At 42.7% G+C, this 19,983-nt stretch overlaps 1 protein-coding gene across 1 annotated transcript; it reads left to right on the forward strand.

The window, feature by feature from the left end:
* Positions 1 to 31: 31 nt before the first annotated feature.
* On the forward strand, positions 32 to 19,665 carry LOC143113348 (cilia- and flagella-associated protein 57-like). Its single transcript, XM_076275418.1, has 22 exons — positions 32 to 188; positions 644 to 957; positions 1,754 to 2,016; positions 2,608 to 2,761; positions 3,109 to 3,261; positions 3,647 to 3,786; positions 4,002 to 4,167; positions 4,281 to 4,394; positions 6,388 to 6,600; positions 7,388 to 7,561; positions 8,119 to 8,280; positions 8,974 to 9,129; positions 9,389 to 9,482; positions 9,919 to 10,109; positions 11,744 to 11,917; positions 13,068 to 13,226; positions 14,854 to 14,997; positions 15,611 to 15,727; positions 17,987 to 18,121; positions 18,354 to 18,497; positions 18,838 to 18,973; positions 19,475 to 19,665. The coding sequence occupies exons 1-22, from the start codon at positions 32 to 34 to the stop codon at positions 19,663 to 19,665; spliced, it is 3,651 nt and encodes a 1,216-aa protein (XP_076131533.1).
* The last annotated feature ends 318 nt before the right edge of the window (positions 19,666 to 19,983 follow it).

Consider the following 19,983-nt stretch of genomic DNA (forward strand, 5'->3'; position numbering starts at 1 on the left):
GTCACTAGCTTTGACGTGACAAAATTTAGCAATGGCTGCCTTGGTGGCCCAGTGTCACCACGTCTTTGGGCTGAGGACTGGAGTGGCCAACAACGTGTGCTGCGTTGATGAGCAAACGGTCATCTTCCCCTCTGGAAACAACTGTGTGCGCTACAACATTGACCAAAAATGTCAGAGATTCATACCAGGTAGCCTACATTAGGTTTAAAATGTGTGAATTTCAGTTTTGTTAATCATTCACCAGGGTCATATATTCCCCTCTTACTATTCTCATTGAAAATGTCTTAAAACAGTTAGAAACAGTTTAACAAACACATAATGGCATGCTAATATATTATGTAGTAGTCTAACTAAAGTACCTAATGCAAACCTCATGTGCTCTTCAGTAGGCCTGTGGCCTATTAAATATTGAACACAAAATCACTGGAATTGGAATTTAGTTCATTTAGTTTGAAAAAGTTAAGATAGACTTTATTTTAACCAACTCTGAATAGACCTAGCCTGCATTACACATAACAGACGGAGGCTTAGACCTACTGTTAAGACTCACTGAAACAACAGGTAATTGAACTACCTAGAATAAATCAAAGGAGCAAACCTTTTCTAGTGCCACATAAACGCCGTACCATGTCTCCCTTTGCAGGTCTGGAGAAAAGCCAAGGCATGTATGCACTGGCTATCAGCCCAAACAAGCGTTACCTGGCCGTGTCAGAGCGCGGGGAGAGGGCGATGATCACGGTCTACGACCTGCAGCATGAACAGTGCCGCAAGAGAAAAGTGCTTACGGGCGGCGACCTGGCTGTCTTTGAGTTTGTGTCCATGTGCTTCTCCCCGGACTCTAAATACTTCATCGCACAGTCAGGTGGCCCGGACTGGATGCTCTTGTACTGGATGTGGGAGAGGCAAAAGGTCATAGCCACAGTCAAGACCACTATCGTTACTAATCCCATCTCTCAGGTAGGCTGTTTAAGAGAAGGGTAGCTTGAGCTTCAAGTTCAAGAGATTGCAGAAGGCTTGGCCAGGCATGGAATTTGCATTCATCTTCTTCTCCAGAAACGTTTCTTAGCGCGACCTGCTATTGTGTATGAGGCTACGTACCACTATGTGATAGTTATATATCTATCTAGTTCCAACAGTTAGGCCTAGGCCTACCTGTCGTCTTGGTGCGCATTCTGCACAATAATGGCGCCTCAGTCTTTCCCGCTCAATGCGTAAACCTATTCTGCACAGATTTAAAATGTATTGATGAATGGCAAAATGGCTGATTTTAGCCTAATCCTCTTTATGGACGTTTTTCACAGTAGCAATTTTAACATTAAATATATGCCAGCCTCTGGTGCTACTAATGACATTAATTAAATGTTTTGATTCTTAAATGGAACATAGACTTCAGGTATTTAGTAACTCCATGCTTGCCCTACTCTTTTATGTCAAAATGACTGCTGTGAAAAAAGTCTATTCCTGTACCCTTAGTAGGCCTAGGCTAGGCTATAGTGGTGACCAAATTAAATGTTTCCTTCCCACTTGTTTAGTATATTCAAACACACCACCCCTGTGTTTACATGAGAAGAAGTTATTTATATTGGCAGGTTTATTCCAGGCTGTGAAAAGTGAGGTATTATTGAACTGCAATGATTTTATGAATGTAGGCTAGGGAAAACACATTCAAATTAGTTGTAGTGAATTGTTTAAACATCATATTGATTTGATACACTAAAGACATAAACTTTCAGCAAGCAACGTTTTCCTTCAGGTCAGCTTCAGCCCTTATGACAACACACAGATCTGTGTAACTGGCTATGGAGTCCTGAAGGTCTTCCGCTTCACAGAGGGCATCCTTAAACAGACCGCCTTTCAGAAACTGGAAACCCAGAATATTCTGTGCCATGCCTGGGTCTCAGAGGAGCGCATTATCGCAGGCACAGAGAAAGGCAGGCTGATGGTGTTTGAGTCGGGAGACCTGCACTGGGACATGAGTGTGGTCTCCAAAGCCTCCGAGGGGCCAACAGACAACAAGTCCGGCTGGAGCAGGTATGTCTCCTAATGATGTGCTACATATTTCTACTGTTACACCCCTACCATCTCGGGCATTTGCACTAGGCCTACATCATCTCTGGCAGTCCAAGCAGACATCACCTGTAAAAGATGTATTTCATCTGGTGTAGAGTCAAATTTACTAAGCCTCTTTGAGGTAATCAAGTTTTGATTATTAACATAAAATTAAGGGGGAGATTCTACGCCATTGGAGGGAACTATTGTGGGGAAATTTCCAGTAATTAGACAACACTGTAGCTGTTATGTCTCCTGGGGTGGTTGTTGTCCAATTGGCTACACTTTAAATAAATGTATACATTACAAGGATGATCTCAGTCATTTTGGTTTTCTCTTAGCTGTGTTCTCCAAGGTCAACCTCCCTTTGGAGTCTGGAGTGATTCTCTTGTCCATGACCTCTGAGGTCAACCACCTTAATACCATCTTTTCTTTTAATTAGCTTTCTTTATGATGATAGCTCTTTTCTTTTTTACTACGTAATCTATCAAGATAAAGTCATATAAATAATGGTAAGACTAGTGTGTTTTACCATTGTTCTTGATGTAGGTCTGCCAGTCTGAAAAAACAGGAGATCCAGACGGAGATGCCACGTGTTACAGTCATCACAGCATATTCCAAAGGGTTTGCCTGCGCTGCTGGTCCCGGGAAAGTCCTGATGTATGAGAAAACTGAAGAAAAGGACCACTACAGGAAAACCAGAGAAATCCGGGTAACACTTGTTTGTTGGTTGGATAGTTTGGCGCGTTCCTGTTTGTGTGGCTTTGTATGTAGGTTTGCTAGTTTTATTTTTGTGTGTTGCTGCATCAGTGTGATTGTGCAGAAGTTTATGGCACCCTTTGCTGGTATGTTTTCTTATGTCATGCATGTATGTTTCGTATGCACATGTCTGTTCCTGTTCAGTAGTGTGTGTGTGTGTGTGTGTGTGTGTGTGTGTGTGTGTGTGTCTGTGTGTCTGTGTGTGTGTGTGTACATGCATGGTGTCAGTGTGTCATTTTCTGTGTTTGTTTATCTTGTATGTGTGTGACACCACCATGTGTGTGTGTATTCCTCACTCAGATTCCCCAGGACCCCTGCAGGAGCGACCCAGGCCGTGCTGAGCAGCAGCAGATCATGTCTTTGGTCATCACCCCAACAGAGGAGACTGTGGTGACCAGCACAGACTTCAACCAGCTCTACAGCTTTACCCTGTCCACTGCGGAGATAAGCAAGGTCAGTGCAGGACTCTGTTTGATCCCTTTCAGCCATCATACATCCCTTCGGCTTAAGATCCACTTCTTAATGATGCTCTAGCATTTCGACCCATCTTCTACAGTGGCCTCAAATGCCCTTTGTTTTGAAGTTTCTGATCCAGTTCTGTTTGTGTGCTATAGGCCACTACCTGCTTACTGTTTTCTTGTGTTTGTCAACACACAGAACAAACTATTTGTGAAGTTTTGTTTCCCCCACTCACATTTTTACAGTTCACACAACCACATCAGAAATGCACATCTGTGTATGCAGAATTAGTTTTTAGTTAGAGCCGAGAGTATTTTAACTAATGAATCAATGATGCTTCAGAATATGTTAGTGCATGCTGGGTATGTCACCTTGACAGGGTGAGCTGGCCCACTTTGAGCACCTGCCCCACTCCTTCCACTCCGGAAGCATCACCGGCCTGTCTGTCTGCATACGCAAGCCCATCATCGCCACCTGCTCACTGGACCAGTCGGTGCGCATATGGAACTTTGAGACAAAGTACGGAGATTGTCACTCATGGTTGTTTGGCAGAGACATCTGTACTGGTTATTCGTATTATTTAATTTTCATTGCATCCCATCTGTATTTAGGGAAAACCTTGTCCAAAATGTTATTATGAAAATACACATAATGGACTGTAATTAGATTTAAGCCATTTTAGTTTCCAAACTGTAGAGTGTTTTCATGTTCAATTTTGTTATACTCACCCTTAGCACCCTTGAGCTTTACAAGGAGTTCCAGGAGGAAGCCTTCTGTATTGCTCTGCACCCCTCCGGCCTCTACGTGTTGGTGGGTTTCTCCAGTAAGCTATGCCTGATGAACCTGCTCATTGACGATATCAGGCTCTTCAAGGAGTTCACCGTGCGAGGCTGCAGAGAGGTTAGCAATGTTACATCCAGTTAGTGGTACAAATGGGTAGAAGTGTCCCATGTCATTTCTCTATAAAATTAGTTTTTTTGTCTCTTACACATTTTTTTCCCTTCTCACTGCAGTGTGCCTTTAGTAATGGTGGACACATGTTTGCTGCTGTCAATGGCAACATCATACACATTTTCTCCACTACCACCTTTGAGAACATCCTCAACCTGAAGGGGCATAATGCCAAGGTTAGACACGCGGTGTGGTAGATTGTTGTGCTTCACAATGCACTGATACTAGAAAGTTGTTGCAACAGATAGAATGTTTTTTTAATGCGGTTTTAATTCAAACCACTTTGTTAAGTTCTGTCATCTAGGCCTATTCTGTTGCTTTTAGTATAGTATAGAGTCTTTATTGTCCTATAAGGATATTCTTTTTCACACATATCATTCTTATTATATTCCATGCAGTGTATCCACAGCCTCATACATATAACATATAACATATAACATAACACACCCCATGACATATAACATATAACATATAACACACCCCATACCCCCCTCTCCCAAGTTTCCCTCCCTCCTCAACACCAAATAAGCAAAAAGGTGGACAATACAGACAACATAAAACACAAAAGAATAGGGGGGATGGATGATTGTCACAGGAGTTTGTGAAGTGCAGTGATTGCTGAGGGTACAAAACTTTTCTTAAAGTGCGCTTTTTTCCAGTCCAGGGCTCTGTATCTGCGGCCAGATGGGAGTAGGGTGAAGAAACGGTTCAGGGGATGGTCAGGGCTGCTTGCTATGGTGTGTGCAAGGCGTGTGGTGGCTGCGTCATTTGCATCAGTGAGGCTGGGGGTGGGTAGCTGTATTATCTTGGATGCTAAGTGTGAGATTTTAATGAGTTTGTTCTTGCTGGTGACATTTAGTATGGTGAAGAAACAGGGGGAGCAATAGAGTAGAAGCGGTTGGATGATGCTTTTGTAGAGTAGCAGAAGGTGATGGGGGGCAACATACAATGATCTTAGTTTGCGTAAGGCGTTTATAGTGATGTTTAATGTTTTGCCATGGTATCGTTTCAGTATTGGTATTAAGATGCTTAGGTATGGTATCATATCGAAGTCATCATTTTGGTATCAGGACATCACTAGTGAATGGATACATACTTTAGTGGATGTGGACTGATGTGGATTTGTCATATCATAAGTAGGGGAAAAAAACAGAAATGCTCCCACTATTGTTTGTGTGAGCTCTGAGTAGGTTTCAGACAGGGCTGTCTGGCTGGCTAGCCTCAGGTTTCCATCCCATCGGGAGCACACTTGATTGAACTCAATCAACAGTTTTCAGACCTCAAAGAAGCATGGACTGATTGGAGATGAAAACAGCTGAAGATGAAACCTGACAGCTGTGTCAACAACACACTTGTTTATGCGGAGTGAAAAACCCTGGTTTAAAGCAAAAAAAAAAGACTATTTAAAAGTTTGTTTGGTGGCTGGGGGGATTAATGTTTGTAAAGTGCTTGCAAAGAAATATCTGTCCTAAGCTTTCCTGGCTTTAGACACCCTTGTTGGGAAATAGAAAAAACATTGACAATACAATTGATTTGGTCTCTGAAGCCCAAAGAAGAATGTGCTTTTGGATTAGTCTCACAAGCTAACTAAATTGCTTGATTGATTTGCTCTGTAAAACTAGATTTTCCCCCCATGGCTGACACAACCCCATAATGAATGCACACTTAGTTTTAACTACATCGCAGCTTTTGACATTTTTATGCTCTCAGAAGCACCGAATGGTAAAAAGAGAGAGAAGAATGTCTTTGTGATTGGTCAGATAATACAAAATACCCCAAAGGTGTTCCTTGAAACTGAAAAGAAACAGACAATCATAATAAAGTAGAACAAGAGATGGATAGAGAAGAGGTACAGTATATTAAAAGACTGACTGTGCTACAAAAGAATTACCTCCTCTCCTCTATCTGCCCTTACAATAGTGAGAATAAAGCATGTTAAGATTATTATAGGTTATGTATTTGAAGATAAAAAAAATATGTCTAATCGAGTATCTTCTGTTGAACTCTCAGAACTTGATGCACAAGATATGCCAAGATAATTGTGTGATTTCTATGAATTTATTGGCACTGATTATATAAATAGAAACCGCAATACCAGCGAGTCCACTAAAATGACACAGGTGATGAGGGTCTCATGACCTCCGCTACCTCTCCTATCCACGTCCGCAGGTGCTCTCCATCATCTGGAGTGGCGACGACAGCCGTCTGGTGTCCTGTGGCATGGACGGAGCTGTGTACGAGTGGAACACGCTGACAGGCAAGCGTGAGACCGAGAGCGTCCTCAAGTCCTGCAGCTACACAGGGATCAGCCTGTCACCCGACAACAAGTCCATATTCGTCGTGGGCACCGACTACACCCTCAAAGAAATCCAGGACTGCCAGGTGAGATACACCTGTCATAGGTAGCCTAATTACTCTCTTGCACCTCATTCTTTGGTTTGTGTGAAATGTAAAATAATTGCAAAAGACTGCTGTCATGGCATGGTCAAAAAGTCACAAACAAAATATTTCTGTTTTCTATCATTTTCCGATGTGTACCAAGGTGAAGTTAAATAAATATATCAGAGTGATATATCAAAATATGAGGCAAGTTACCTCATAAATCAGTGTGTGCTCAGGCACGCATATATATCTATCATCCTCACTCAAGTCAGACAGCCCATAAAAATGTTCGTGGAGCTATCAGTGCTGGGTCTTGTCAATCTGACAGTTCTTAAAAAGTAACGCTGCTCTCGGTCTCCCAGGACGTGTTTTCAATAAGTTTGCCTGACAGGGCTTGACGGAACCCTCCAAATTGTCTCTGTCTGGGCATTCGTGGAATATAAAATATTAGACATCTATGAAACTTTGTGGCAAAGACCTTTGTTAGATATATATATATAAAGTTTGGAGAGGCTCATAATATGACTGAAGATATTTTTTTTGGTACATACTTAAGTCGATAGATTTAGTGGATACTTTAGCAGATAGATTTTTATGAGGCAAGCGCCCTCCAGGTGTTTGAGCTGTTATGATACTGTGGTACTTTGTAACACTGCCATCAGTATTCTGCCTGCATATGGTCCAGAGTGTTCAAAAGCCCTGTGCAGTGGCTGGCAGATGGGGTGTGTGAACAAGGGCCACACACATCACATCCTAGCATTGCTGTGCCATGTGTGTGTCCTGACAGATCTTGCGGGAGGTGAGCTCCGAGGACGTGACATACACCAGCGTTGTCATGTCCCGTTCCGGCCGAACTCTCTTCACCGGCACGTCCATTGGGACGGTCCGAGTCATTAGATACCCGCTGTCTCTCCAGAGGGAGTGGATCGAGTACCAGGCGCATGCTTCCGCTGTCACCAAGGTTTGTCACTAAAAAAACAATGGTATGGAGGGAACGTAATGGGCCAGTGTCCCGGACATGGATTAAGCCTAGTCCTAAACTAGAAGCTCACTGAAGGGGATCATTGAAGTTGTCTTTTATTCTCATTTTAGATCAGGCTTAATCCATGTCTGGGAAACTGGCCCAATATGTTTAATTAAACTACATCTGTTTATGGAATTGTGCTTAAGATAACCACTTGTTACAAATATAGAACAATAGTAATTACACCTGATTTTAAAGACATTATATTTTGTACATACATATCTGATTATGGCTTCCGGTTTTTTGATCATGGTAAGAGTATTTATGATAGTTCCATAAGTGGCCATACCACATTACTGAAAATTACAAATGTATTGCAGGGTAAAGCTAAAAAACAGTACATTGCTTGCAGTCAGGCTGCATGGTTTCTTCAAGGGAAGCCTTAGCAAGTCACAAGTTGTTCCTTATAGCATCGCACAAATTCTGCTGTTACAATGTAATTTAAAAAAGTATATAACTGTTAAACCTATTTCTATCCATGGTGGTCTGCACAGATGGTGATAACGTTTGATGACCAGTACCTGTTGAGCGTGTCCAAGGACGGCTGTCTGATCATCTGGAAGCTGATTGATAAGGAGGGCCGGGGCCTGAAGAGAGATAAGGAGCTCTGCTACGCCGAGGAGATCCTCATCACCAAGACTGACCTGGAGGAGAAGGTAAGGACTGCATCATCACTCAAAGACAGAAGTCAGACAGAATTACAGCCCAGAGGAGCGGGGTGTTATTGTAGCTGTGCTCTTATCGGGTCTGTTTAGAGATTCAGACAGTGCAGTAGCTGTCTAACAGGTATAGGTCCTTGTAAGCTATTTTGCACCAGATCCTACAGTGTTTGTATTTGCTGTCTTTTTAAGACCCATTAAAATATACAGCGAGTAGGAACGAGTAAACAACAAGCGTCCATGTAACGTAAATCTGTTTGGGCGATGTCGAGGCGACAACAAGTGATATGACAGCAAGTGATGCAAAGTGGGCAGGTACCGAGTTAAAATAACTCTAACTCTAAGCAATTACCAATGGGAATGATGCATACGCTGACTGACAGATAATGACAATAGCTAGTCCCCCAGAGGTTTCGCTGGCTATCTGAAAGCCACTTTATTCACATTCGTTTTTTTTTTTTTTCTTGGACAATGCAACATGAGTCCAAATTTCATGACTTTCAATTCAAGAGTGTTGGAGTTCTTTTGTATGGAATTGAAATTAGTGTCTGTTTACTGACAATAGTTGTGTTAGTTTGAAGTATGTGGTGAACAAAAAAAAAAAATGACACTGTGCATTTGAATTCATCAACAAGAGCCAGCATCGCCATTCATCATCATCACGCCTATTGGTCTGAAATGTCATTCCAGAACCAGATCATACTGGAGCTGAGGATGCGGATGGAGGAGCTGAAGATGGAGAACGACTACCAGCTCCGTCTGAAAGACATGAACTACAATGACAAGATGAAAGACCTGACAGAGAACTTCAATCACCAGATGGAGTCCCTGAACACCAAAATCCAGGTGACACTTCCTGATTAAAATCAAAGCAGATACACTGCCATGTATTGATGAAGATGTATGGTCTTTTTGACCCCTACCGTCCATCGACTTCAAGGACCATCAAGCATTAATGAAAGACAACACACGACAGAAATGTGCACGAACACCCCATCAGACATATTCTGATGTCATACATGTTATTTGGATGTTTATGATGATATGAAAGTCTTTGAGTACAGCAGTGAGTTCTTTAGGATTTTGATAGCTGATTGTTGTGTAGATCCTGAAAACAGAGAAGGGGCAGCTGGAAGCCAAACATCAGGAAGTGATGACTGATTCTCAGAAAAAGCACAGTAAAGAGGTGCAGGATTTAGGTGAGTCTTCTCTCTTCTTCTTTATCTTCTCTTCTCTTCTCTTATCATTCATTCAGTCTTTCTTTTTTCTCACTATTTCTGTCTGTCTTCCACACAGCCATTACCACCACACACACACACACACACACACACACACACACACACACACACACACACACACTTCTGTTGCCAGAGCACTGTAAATGATTAATGTCACATTAATGATATCTGATTAATTCCTCAAAAGTGCAGTAATTAGCCCGTGGCACTATCAGACAGATGTGATTGTAAGGGGAACAGTGTGATTACACCTGTAATATTTCACCACTGGGCCCGAGCTCCATCCTGCTCACCGTCTGCATGGACTGTCTGAGACGGAGGCCCACCCAGACTGGTCATCCTCTCCTCTTTAAGCACCTCTTGTGCCCCCCCCCCCCCCCCTCGATGGTCTCCTCAGAGTCCACCAGCAGCAAGAAGCTCCTTCTGGAGTATGAGAAGTACAAGGAGCTGCAGGTGAAGTCGCAGATCATGCAGGCCAACTACGAGCTCCAACTGCAGACCATGGTGCAAGAGAAGGAGGCGGCGCTGCAGGGCCTCACGCTCTACTACGAGGGCACCATGAAGGAGAAGGAGCTGCTGCTGGAGCAGGTGGGTGGAGGGAGGGGGGTAAGGTAGGTGGGTGGAGAAGTGTGGAGTGGAGTAGAGTACTGTGAAGTCATGCAGTGTCCTCTCCTGTAAACGTTTTTGTCGCCAGAACTTTATGGCAACTGTCAGGATGTATCCGCTTTTAAGCAATTATGGAAGCAGAAGGCAAAGCGAGATCTGCTGGCGGGGTGCCGGGGTGTAGCAAAAACAAGTCTGGAAAATCACTCCTCAGACCTGATGGTTGTCATGGTGGAACAGTGTGAAATTACCCCAGTCGAGACTTAAGCCCTTGGCACGTTGTTTCAGAATAGCATTGTCGATGAGGAATATTAGCCCCCTCAGCTGATATGCCGATGTCTGAGTGAGGTGATATGAGTCGTTTTATAGTACTACTACACTGTTTATCCCCGCTACATTAAACTCTCCATATCATCATTTGTGTATATCCTTTACATTATTCAGAGCTGAATGATGCTGATGACAGAGATCAGTTTACGGTTTTATAAGGGTTGTTCATTTTATTAACATGAAACATGCACGTTCCATCTGTCATGATTATAGACTTCTTGTGCATGTCCCTTTGAATAGATTGATAGAGCTTTTCCTTATGCTGTGAGTCCCTATTTCACTGCGCTGTTCTATGCATAAATTGCATTTTGATTTGAGATATCTCAGTATGTTTTAGATAAGTAGGTGTTTGAGGTGTTTGTTCATATTTGTGTCAAGCAGCCTGAATTTCTTTGATTGTGCATTCATGACTGGTGGCTTGTCTCTGACTGTTAAGCTGAATATGAGTATTTGTGTGTGTATTCTTATATGTGCATAATGTCTGTGCACTTATCGGCCCATGAATGTTTGTGTGTGTGTGTGTCTTGTGCACATATTTTTGCGTGGGCCTATGTCCCGTGTGTATGTATTCCGTTCACACACACACACACACACACACACACACACACACACACACACACACACACACACACACACACACATACACACACACACACTCTCTCACACACACACACACTCTCTCACAGACACACACCTCCCACTGTGACACTGATTGGAATTGAGAAGACAAATGAACGGGTGTGAGGGGTGCGTTCCGCCGGGGCCATCCACGGAATCTTAAAGGAAACGCCGCGTCAAGTGCCATCAATCCTCAGCTGGCACGGAGCAGCGGGAGAATGGCCGAGCCGGGGGCCCGGCATAATCACCATATTATGTTCCTCCAAAAGGAATGTTAAGTGAGTCGTATTAGGTCACACCGATGATAGTGTGGCTCCGCGTACTGACAGGCACTGAGAAGAGTGTGTGTGTATGTGGGGTGGGGGTGGGGGGGGTGGTAGCATGGAAGAAGAGTGAGAGGAGGGGTGTTTAATTGTTTAATTCACCTGTTTAAATGGATGGGATGGACTGACCCACCTCACGTATTTCATACAGTATACTGTCTTGAGAACTCATTGGCAAATCCCTCCTACGGTTTCAAAATGTTTTTTATAGACATGTTTACATGTTTCTGATTTACTTATACTGTATACTTACTTACACACACACACACACAGAGACAGACAGACAGACATCTCTGACACCTCTGCCTGCCCCCCCCCCACACACACACCCCCATCTACCCCCTGCAGTGCCAGGAGGAGGCGCGCATGCAGCTCCGAGAGTTTGAGGAGTCCAAGAGGCAGATGGAGGAGGACAGCGACCATGAGATCCAGGACTTGCGTCTCCGCTACGAGCGCTTGCTCACCGAGGAGAGGGAGACCAGCCTCAAGATGAAGGGAGACACGGGCATCATTAAGAAAAAGGTATAGGGAGAAAAAGATGATGAAGCCCTATTAGCTACACTGACAATTACTTACAATCTCGCTTATTACTGTTCCACTGGCTTTATTGAGTTAAACATTGCACATGCCTAGGGGGACTTTCCGACAGCTTTAAGCAAAGTCCAACACAACTCGATATTGGGAAGTACCACGAGTCCTCCACACACAAAGCCACAGACACTCGGGGGAATTTTACAATTCATCGAAAGGGAAAGTGCTTCAACTATCACTCTGACCGGTCATCCCTTGACACCACATATCCTACATCAAATGCTTCACATAATGTTAAACTTATATTTGTGTTCATCGCCTGTAATTTGAGTCATCAGTATAGACAAGCTATAATTTTTGTACTATAGGTCTATGCCATGAAAAAGCAATGCATCATAGGATTTTAATATTATGAGATTCAGAACTTGTTTCGTTCTTGACTCCTACTAGAATTGTATAGTCAGCATTTGGTCACATGTGACATTGTTGTGTTTGGCCCCTCTCACTGCGGCCCCCTATCAGTGCCTGTGCTCCTGTGCTTGCTTAGAATAAATCTCTGTTCCGGTGCGGGCCACTTACACCAACACCAATTTAACCAACTAGCTGTCACTCAGCCGACACCACTCCCTTACTCCCTCCCCACCTTCCCTCTCCTCCACCTCCACCCCCTTCCCCTCCTCCCTCCGCCACCGAGGTAGGTTATAATTATGACCAATAACGGTGCCATACGGCCCACTCGCTGCGCGCACGCATGTCCATCTGTCCACATTTGCGCGCAGCGCGCCATCAGCCACAGTCAGTAATGTGGAACAAATCCCCCCGTAATAGTAAAGGATGATGTTGACTTGGATCGCACAGGCTGCCGTGTGTTTTCAGCGGGCAAATATTTGTTGAATAAGCACAAGCACTGTCAAGTAAGCCGTGCAGGCTATTGGTTTACTGTAACAGCCAGGGAAGACACACAAGCTTGCCAGTGTTTAATAGGCTTCACAAATAATAAAACTTTTAATTGTAACTTATTTGTTCAAGGCCTCTTCTTCCCTATCCGTATTTGAGTGTTAGTCAGTGTTAGTGACCCATCGATGTTCTGTGTGTGTGTGTGTGTATGTGTGTGTGCGCGCATGTGTGTTGTGCGGTGCAGTTCAGCAGCCTCCAGAAAGAGATCGATGATAAGAACATGCAATTCGAACGGATGAAGGGGGAGCAGAACAGGCTGCAGGCGGTGATCAAGTCCATGGAGAAAGACACGCAGACCCTGAAGAAGGAGATCCTTGAGAGAGATGAAACCATCCAGGACAAGGTGTGTGGGTTGTGTTGATTTGTGTGTGTGTGTCTGTAATGTTTACATTTCTTTGTTTATTTGGCAACTGTGTGTGTTAGTGTGTGCATGTATGCCATGTGTGTGTGTGTGTGTGTGTGTGTGTGTGTGTGTGTGTAGTCAATAAATTTTTTTTTTATTTTCTATTTCCCCTTTAGTTTTTAAATAAGTATGATAGGAAGTATGAAGTAAGATGACTATAGGGAATTATTTACAGAACCTTTGTTTACCAAACAAAATGTTTGCCCACAAGTCTTGAAGTGATTTCAATGCAGTTTTTCTCTGGCTGGGTGCAAGGCCATTGAGAAAGCTCAGTCAAGGTGACTGGGGAAGTTGGCCAGTCTGTAAGTGAGAAATAATCAGGGACCAACAGCATGTGGGCACCAGTTCAGATAGATGTTTCATATCACACACACACACACACACACACACACACACACAATCGTTCATAAGTACCCCACCCCTCATACACATATATACCTACACTCACACACATACATATATACACATACAGTCTACACACACATACATTTCACATGTTCACAAACCAAATTTGCTTAAAGAGCAGGAAGCAAAGCCTGTTGACAGGATCTTTAACCAGGGTCCTGAAGTGCTTTACAGGGATCATGCAGGAATAGTATCTCTGCATCACCCCATTGTATTCTTAGCCAAAAGTGACTGGAGGCATAGGGGGTCATGGTGTCGCTGCTTGAGCTGGTACACTGGGAATAAATTACCTGACAGGGTGACACTGGAGGCATGGCAAATTTCATCACACTCCTCCTAAACTTTTGCTCAGAACAACCTAATTCTAACATCCATTCTCTTACTTAAGTCTCCAACATCAGAAGCATAATCGCTACACACACACAAAATGGAAAGTCAGCTGTTGTAATGCCATGGATCGGTGAGGCTGTTTTGGCATTTCATCTCGCGTTTGAAAGAGCATATTTTATCATTAATATGGGTCCATAACAGGTGATGGACTCCTCCATGTTTTCCTGCTCTCCCCCAGTGAGATGGAGGGAGTTTAATTGATAACTCGGCTCAGTCTTTTAAATGTCACAGATGCTGTCTATGAGGCAGATTAGGTCCTGCACTGCATGGCTTCTGCAGCCTAAATTGGATTTGAGATAAATGATACAAAATGTTTGGGACTAGCGAGTTCAAACACAGATCTGTGCCGTAATGAATATTAATGGTACTCCTGCTTTGTGTGTGTTTTTTCTGGAGTTTTCTTTCGCTTTGGGGGGGGGGGGGGGGCGGGGTGTGTTGGTGGAGCTCAACATAGAGACATAGAGAGAAGTTGAATGTGGCTTTAGTCTCTGTTATTGCTTCTTTGTGTTGTTGAACTACTTTTGAGTGTGTTAATAGGGTTTCATGTCATAAATGGGATGAAAATATTATAATGAACAGAATAGAGTCCACCCAATTAAATGGTGCTAATTTTAAAAAGCCCAACGAATAGAGGGGATTACCCTCTGAATTTCTACTGGTCCGAAAAACACAGCATGTAATCTTTTTAATCTGTGAAATGGTTTTCATTCGGTGTGAAATTCCACTTAAAAATGACTTGCCATTCCTATCTGACTATCTATCCATCTATCAGGAGAGGAGAATGTATGACCTAAAAAAGAAAAACCAGGAGCTGGAAAAGTTCAAGTTTGTGCTGGACTACAAGATCAAAGAGCTGAGGAAGCAGATTGAGCCGCGTGAAGATGACATAAAAGAGATGCGGGATCAGATCCAGGAGGTGAGTCACACAGGAACAAAAATAGAGAACAGGTAAACTAAGCAGTGACCTTCTGGATGGAGGGTTCCTCAGTGGCCTGTAGGCTAAACAATGGTTCAAAACAAATGCGGCATAGTGCTTCATCCAACAACTGAATTAAGCAACGATTGAAAGTCAGACTTTTAGTGTTTTTGCAAGCCCATAAAGAAACTTAATGTTGCCACTGGGATACTGCATTCACAATATGTGGAATGCATTCTAATTAGACTGTCCAGGATTTACTTCATCTGCACCTTAAAGCATCTCAACAGGCCATAGATTAGTTTAGTAATTTTGTTAGAGCCAACATCCCTGCAGTTATTTCCCAACTTTCCCGTCACCATCTGGGGGGATTTGTTTCAGCGGCGTCTCTGCCACACACTGATTGGGAACAGAGGGTTTCATAGAAAGCATCTACTTGCCACGTGTTCTGCGCCACATTAGGGCCCTTAATTTGAAAACAAATGAGGCTGGGAGGCCAGATGATTGGGGGTTAGGTCAGCACTAATGGGGGAGAAAGCAGAGAGGAAGGCCAGGCGGATCAATAGGCTGTGCTGTGATGTGCTTTGGTACCCCCCCCCCCCCCCCCCCGCAGATGGAGAAGGAGCTGGACTCCTTCCACACACAGAACATCAAGCAGCAGCTGAACATCAGCAAGCTCAGCGTCAAGCTCGCCGCCACTGAGAATGAGCTGCACAAGGAGATTCAGAGGGTGGGCTATCTGTGTGTGTGTTTGTGTGTGTATTTGTGTGGTGTGTGTCTGTGTCTGTGTGTGTGTTTGTGTGTGTGTGTGTGTGTGTGTGTGTGTGTGTGTGTGGTTGTGTGTATGTGTAGAAAAATTAAATGAGAAATAGAAATGAGAATATAAAGACAGTTCAATTGCACTAATGGAAATCATAGAAAATTACAATTATACTGAATAGATGGCCTTGATGGTTTTAATACTGGATAGAAGGCCTTGATGGTTTTATTTTCCATAAAACTTTTATTTCTCCATTTTATATTCTAGCACTGAACTGTCTTCATTGTCTTGTTTTGACTCTGATCTCTCTCTTATAGTCATATCTTAGGCCTGACCCTTCCATTTACATCATGGGTCAGATTCACTAAGCAGTCAACCCAACTTATGTCACCTTATGTCCATGTAAAACTGTCTTTCAATGTATAGATGATAGATATTTATTGATCCTTTCGGAAATTCATCTTGCACCATACAGCTTGTCAGATAAACAGACAACAGACAACAACAGGACCACTAAACCCTCCCATAAACCCACACAAAAACAATACACGATGCCAAGTACACTACCGGTCAAAAGTTTGAGGTCACTTAGAAATTTCCATTCAGGCAGCAGTTTTCAGATTACATTACTGTATGTGCTTACATACCGGTAATTGCAAAAGGGTTCTCCAATGTTTTCTCAGTTAGCCTTTCATCTATCAGATTAGTAAACAGAATGTGCCTTTGGAACATTGGATGAATAGTTGCTGATAATGGCCAATGTAGATATTGCATTAAAGATCAGCCATTTCTTTCTACAACAGTTGAGAACCCTTTTGCAATTATGTAAGCATATAATGTGATCTGAAAACTTCTGCCCTGATTAAAAAAAACAGTGCAACTGATCTCAGCTGGAATTCTTTCTATAATGGAGTACAAGGCACACATTCTAAGAATTTTGTTCTTTTTTATATGAATGTAAATATAAATTAAGATGCAACAATAAAGAAATCTGAATCTGAATCGAAATTTCTAAGTGACCTCAAACTATTGACCGGTAGTGTATTTCTACATTTTAAAACAGTAAAGTGCAGTACCATTAGAGCCAGTGTCAGTAGTAAAGTGCAATATCATCAGTGCCATTTTAATATAATACCAGAGTGCGGTATTATCACACAGAGGATCAAATTGTTTTCTCTTCTTAACTTATTCAACAGTGTAACACTGGTAGGGGTAAATGACCTGCGAGCCAGGTTGGTTTGGAAGGACAGCAGTTAACCACAGTATGTTAACTGGCTTTGTTACAATGGACACTTGACATGCCATGTGACTGCCAAGTGACTGCTAGTTTGTCATAAACTGTTTCCCTTCACTGGACTGTCACATGCACACATACACACACATTAGTCCGGCAGCCATAGGGTCAAACCTGGTTTTGTCGGTTAAAGATTCTTTTTTTTTGCAGAATCTTGTAGACCAGGGGTATCTCTTTAAGATTTAGGAGGGTGCCCAGTGATATCCCTTGGGCAATTTAAAATAAACCCTTTCTTGTTCAATGTATTGAATACAAGGTGAGACACTACAGGTGAATAGGGTAAAAAAATTTACACCTCTCTACAGTAATTTGAAAGTGATTGCAGTACCAGTTTTGGCCACAATCTTACATATGGTTCCTTTAAAAATGAATATTCTCTTTTTGAATGACGAGTTTAGGCTCTGAGCATAGACTACTACTGCAATAAAGAATAAAAATAAATGAAGGCTATATTTTATACATATTAGAACAGTAGAACAGACACCCTGTAGAAATCAGCTAAAAGAGGGCAGTTTAGGCTAACAGTAGTCATTTACATAGCTGTGCAGTAAGTAAACCCAAAGTCCTTTTAGGCAAGTCCTTCCACTCAGCAGCCATGCAGTGGTTCATCACAATATAGTCAGTTAAAGATATCTTCAATATGATGCATAGAACAAGTGCAGCCACATTATAGAACATTCAATTAAACATTATCAATTATTTATTTCCTTACTCTCATGATTATTTAATTTAATTTCACTCTTTTTCTCTCTTTCTCTCTCTCTCTCCCTCTCTCTCAATGTGCCTTTCTTCGACTCCATCCCAGTCGCTTCTTCCTGAACCTGCTTAACCTCAACTTCAATTCTTGTTCCACACTCGTGTTTTGCACGTTTTCTTCGCTCTTTCACATTCTATTTCACCCATCCAATCTCATAATTCTCTCTCTCTATCCGCAGGTGTTGGATGGCCAGGCTTTGATGAAGAGGTTTAAGACAGACCTCCATAACTGTGTGGCTTTCATCCAGGAGCCTCAGAGATTAAAGCTCGCCATCAAGGACTTACACGACCGCTACATACATAAATCTGATATGGTGAGATAGAGCCGGAGGCACAAAGTCACAATGAGTTAGAAAAAGAATGAATTGCAAATGGAAAAATTGAAAACGGGGAAAAAAGAGCAGAACATCACACCAGTAAAAGCAAATGTTGTTCTAGAGATAAATGGCATATTATGGCTGTTTGTAAATCTCTCTCTCTCTCTCTCGTTCGCTCACTCTTTCTGTGTGCACATCGATGTATTTCTATGTGCGTTTCCACATGAAGATGGACATAGCAGGGCTTGACAATGCCATTCAGATGGAGTATGCCCGACACCAGGAACATCTAGAGAGAAGCCTGGCCTCAATGAAGAAGAAACTAGCCAGAACCAGCATGGACCACAGCAAAGAAAATGTGAAAATCATGCAGGTATTCTGCACCTTAAGAGTTTGAGTAAGCATATGAAATATATGATAATCTGTGACGTGTGCAAAAGCATATGATATCTTGCTGATCATTTTACACAGAACAATCTTACTCATTTCTTTTTATTTTGTAACACATACAATCTCATCTAAAATGAATAATACTGTAGCAGTTACTGTGTTCAGTGTTCCATTACCATGTTTGAAGTAATGAAACAACAACACTGCAACGAAAACCCCTTGCGTTGCCAGAAAAACACACAGTAGCGTATTGCGACATGTGCAGCAGACTGTTCTCCATTGATTTCTCTGGGGGCTTTGTCTGTGGCTTGTTGGACACGCAGGAGAACGTGAACCTAATCAAAGAAATTAACAACCTGCGAGGAGAGCTGCGGCTTCTGCGGTCGCAGGTCCACAACTACGAGACTCAGCTGGGGCTGAACAACAAGGGCCAGAAACAGCAAGCCGCCGAGGCCAAAGGTGAGGGGATGGAGATCGAACGGCGTCCGGTCGAGGGTCTAAAGATGGGTCTGTCTAAAGGTTGCAGGGTAAAGAATGCTTTTGGCCTGCGAATTACCACCTCAGCAGTTGTTTGGATGGGTTTATTGAGTTTGCGACGCAGTACAAAGATTGAACAGGGGATGGTGAGGTAATTTTCTGTTTCTTGTCAGACATGTCCCATTCCACTGAGTAGTACCACTCTCCACTAAACTAGCAGTGCTCTTTGTAATGCTGTGTGAGACATTTTGAATGCAGCAGCAGCAGCATCCATACAACAACATCTGTATAAATGGATGGTTATCAAACCAACTTATATCTTAACAATTCAAAAGGCATTTGTCATTTCCTTTCCAAAGTATCAGTTTTTAAGTAAAATAATGAATTTCCCTGTTTGGGAAAAAAATGCTCAACACCTGTGTATAGGTCGGAGGTTAGATTGTCGTGAATGCTCTCCTTAATGTTTACCTTCCTGCCCACCAGATAACCTAGCACCCAGGTCCAGCATACATGATGTAGTTCACCGTCTGAACCTCCATGATGAGAAAGAGATGGTCATTCAGCTCCAAAAGGTTGAAATCAGACAGCTGAGACAGGAGATTCGGGACATGTCAGTAAAACACCCACACAGGCCACCATCCAGCCCCAAGCTACCTTCCCTCGCCCAGTTGTAGTTCATGTTTCCACATAGGCCTATCCATATTGCTTTATGGGACCACAGAGATGCAAAATTATTAAAGTATGTCATGTGAAAATATCAACTTTGTTTTATTTAGTGTTTAGCCTAATGCTTTTTAGCTGTCACATTAAGATATTGTCCGAACTACATTGGTTTGCCTGCTAGTGTGGGGATATTATATTTAGCTATGGACTCTTAGATCAGAACGGAAAAGAGCTGAGGCAAACAGAATAAAGGGCTGAGACGTTTTTAGGTAAACAGGATGGGACCTTGTGTTTTTTGTCATATCGTCTTGGCTACATACGGACTTCGC

The sequence above is a fragment of the Alosa pseudoharengus genome, unplaced genomic scaffold (assembly GCF_046254945.1).
Source record: "Alosa pseudoharengus isolate Yale_2024_CS ecotype anadromous, Long Island Sound unplaced genomic scaffold, YU_APseudo_1.1 YU_APseudo_1.1_scf_11, whole genome shotgun sequence".
In the NCBI taxonomy this organism is placed as follows: domain Eukaryota; kingdom Metazoa; phylum Chordata; class Actinopteri; order Clupeiformes; family Clupeidae; genus Alosa; species Alosa pseudoharengus.